The following is a 2,853-nucleotide window of genomic DNA, read 5'->3' as shown; positions in this document are numbered from 1 at the left end:
TTTCAGTCTAAACTTAAGTTTTATGTAATTGAATTACATTCAAATTTTCCATCCATTTGGATTACATAGTTTTTACATAAACAAACTAATAAACTTAATGTGATTCATATGTGTAAGTCATATGTAAATGAAATGGGTAAGATTTATCTAATAGTATGTGGAAAAATGCCCAGGTTATATAACACTGCTTAGTGTTCATGTGTTTGCGCACTACTGAGTTAAAGTACCATTGAAGCAGTGTCAGAGTTAATGAGATAATTAAGTAATTAATTGAGTGATGATTGAGCATTATTGAAGACACCTGATGATAACAAGCAGAATCACCAAAGGAGAAAATCACAATTTTTAACCCACCATCATGGAGATCATGATTTGCTTTAGTTGGGCTCTTGACCCTTGACTTTTTAATGTTAGATTTTGTTTGACTGCTGTAACTGAGTTATAACAGCCAGACAAGCAAAGAGAAAAGATGATCAGGTGGTGTTGGTTATGTTTTCACACAATCATTATTTGATCGGAACTCATTTGTGCTGCTGTAATCAATAATGTAAATCTAACTCAGAGATTGGGCTCTAAATGAGTTCAGATCAAATAATGATTATGTGAAAACATAACCAACACCACCTGATCATCTTTTAATTTTGCTTTTCCAGTTGGTTTTAACACAGTTAAAACGGCCCAAACAAAATCTAATGTTAAAAAGTCAAGGGTCAAGAGCCCAACTAAAGCAAACCCTGATCTCTGTGATGGTGTCTTAAAAATTGTGATTTTCTCCTTTGGTGATTCTGCTTGTTATCATCAGGTGTCTTCAATAATGCTCAATCATCACTCAATTAATCACTTAATTATCTCATTAACTTTAACTGCGCTTCAGTGGGTGGAATAAAAATATGGCAGGACTTTTACTTTCTGACCCCTGGACTTTCCACCTCTGAATTTTACTGAGATAAGAAGCAGCTCACTCAGATCATTATTTCAAGTTATTTTGATTCGATTGGGCTCAAGGAGGCATTAGAGATGATGTCGCTCTCTGAAACAGTGTCTAAGCAGTGTTTGGCACACCTCACAAGCATGTGTGATTTCTCTGGAGACATATTTCCATTACATCTGTCAGGTATGTGTGTCTGTGGTTGTGTGAGTGTCACCGAGTAAGAAAATAAATATATTAATCTTGTAATTCTCTCTGGACAAGTATCTTTTTAAAGGCTTAATGTCTCAAATGTACACGTGAGCAGTTGTGAATTATAGTCATATTGTTTCTAAACATTATAAAGCTTTGATTGGTTCACCCAAAAACACATTTTCATGATTTGTAGATACACGTTTCCAAATGAAAAACACATCTCACATACTCTTACTCATCTTAAAGTATCTCGTTTTCTGTGTATGAAAGAAATGTTTGTGTTTTGATTCTTGTATGAAGAATTATTTGGCTATAAAGACAATCTGCTTATAATGATGATGCAGTATATTTGCTTCATATTTGTTTATTAAAATACATATTTTTGAGTTCCTCAATTCATGATACAAAGAACAGCAGAGCAACAAACAAGCTTTATTCAGTGAACTATAGTAATGCATCAGAATGTGTCTCATATTCACTGATCTTCACTGTAGAATCTGAAGTCTTGAATCTGGACTCACTGAAACAGGAAGTAGAAGAGCAGAGGAGAGAAGAGCAGGAGGAAGCTTCCCTTAAACACTCCATCTAATCAAGACGATAAAGAAAATTAATATACTACTACTACTACTACTACTACTAATAATAATAATAATGAATTAACATGGCATGTTCATTGTTGATAAGTTTTGTCAGTTTTCTAAAAAAACAAAAACAACAACAAAAAAAACTCTCAGAAAGAACTTGACTGATTCAAAAACTCCTTTTCATCCTGTTCAAGCTTTACACTATATTGACTACTCTTGAAATATTGTGCTCCTTATGAACAATCACTTGTGTTTGAATTATTATAATATTGATTATGGGAAAAGGCAACTGATAGATGAATACATGTAAATGTAAATTAACACACAGTCAAATAAAGAACAATACCTGCTGCGTTGCAGAGATCAGTGTCACAGCAGTGGGTAGACACTGTCCCTCCAGTTGGCAGGTCTTTGGTCCCTGGATCACATTCCTCTGCACACCCTTTACCTGCAAAAAGGACAAACTTCTTATATAATAGGCTGAAGAAACAATTCCAGAAATCATGTTCCTCTTGCAATAGACAAATAATTGCAATTATGTGATGAGATTAATATATATATATATTTCTACTTCATATTATCACTTTCAGTAAACTACGACAGTAAATTTCCACATCACACTAAACTTACTAATTGATTTTTCCATTATAATGTTTCCACATTTAGAAACTCCAGCTGGACATGTTTGCTCTTTTGCTTCACAGGTATTCTTCGAATCAGAACCGCACTTGTAACACTTGAGAGAATTTCCTGAAAGACAGAGAGAGACATTCAGTGATCTCAGTGTACCAAATAATACATTCAATACTTGCTGTTTTTTGTACCTCCAGTGAAAAAAAAGAAAAGAAGAACAACAGACACTCTCAGATCCATCTTGTGTCAGGAACAGAATGAAATCACAATGTTTCTGTTCCTTTTATGTCTGTTCAGAAAGGGGTGGGTTCAACAAGGAAACTTCGTGAAGTCCTACACACACTTGACACATTCAGACACTCATGATAAATGTTTTCCATTCCAAAATAATGATCAGTTTTAAATAATGGATTACAGTAATCTAAGTGAATGATTTTAAAAGAAAGTAAAAAAAAAAAAAAAGTAAAAAATGCAATGCTGTTCTAGCTGGTGGGTGTTCTGACATTGTTAGGC

The 2,853-nt window shown here is 33.8% G+C and overlaps 1 protein-coding gene across 1 annotated transcript; it reads right to left on the bottom strand.

The window, feature by feature from the left end:
• Nucleotides 1–1,478: 1,478 nt before the first annotated feature.
• On the bottom strand, nucleotides 1,479–2,601 carry LOC125253561 (prostate stem cell antigen-like). Its single transcript, XM_048167585.1, has 4 exons — nucleotides 2,532–2,601; nucleotides 2,338–2,457; nucleotides 2,054–2,155; nucleotides 1,479–1,708 (listed from the first exon to the last, which is right to left on the bottom strand). Exons 1-4 carry the CDS (start codon nucleotides 2,578–2,580, stop codon nucleotides 1,641–1,643), a joined length of 339 nt encoding a protein of 112 aa, XP_048023542.1. The 5' UTR covers nucleotides 2,581–2,601; the 3' UTR covers nucleotides 1,479–1,640.
• Nucleotides 2,602–2,853: the final 252 nt, after the last annotated feature.

The sequence above is a fragment of the Megalobrama amblycephala genome, linkage group LG18 (assembly GCF_018812025.1).
Source record: "Megalobrama amblycephala isolate DHTTF-2021 linkage group LG18, ASM1881202v1, whole genome shotgun sequence".
Taxonomy (NCBI): domain Eukaryota; kingdom Metazoa; phylum Chordata; class Actinopteri; order Cypriniformes; family Xenocyprididae; genus Megalobrama; species Megalobrama amblycephala.
Note: the sequence above shows the minus strand (reverse complement) of the source record. Positions and strands in the feature narration are given on the sequence as shown.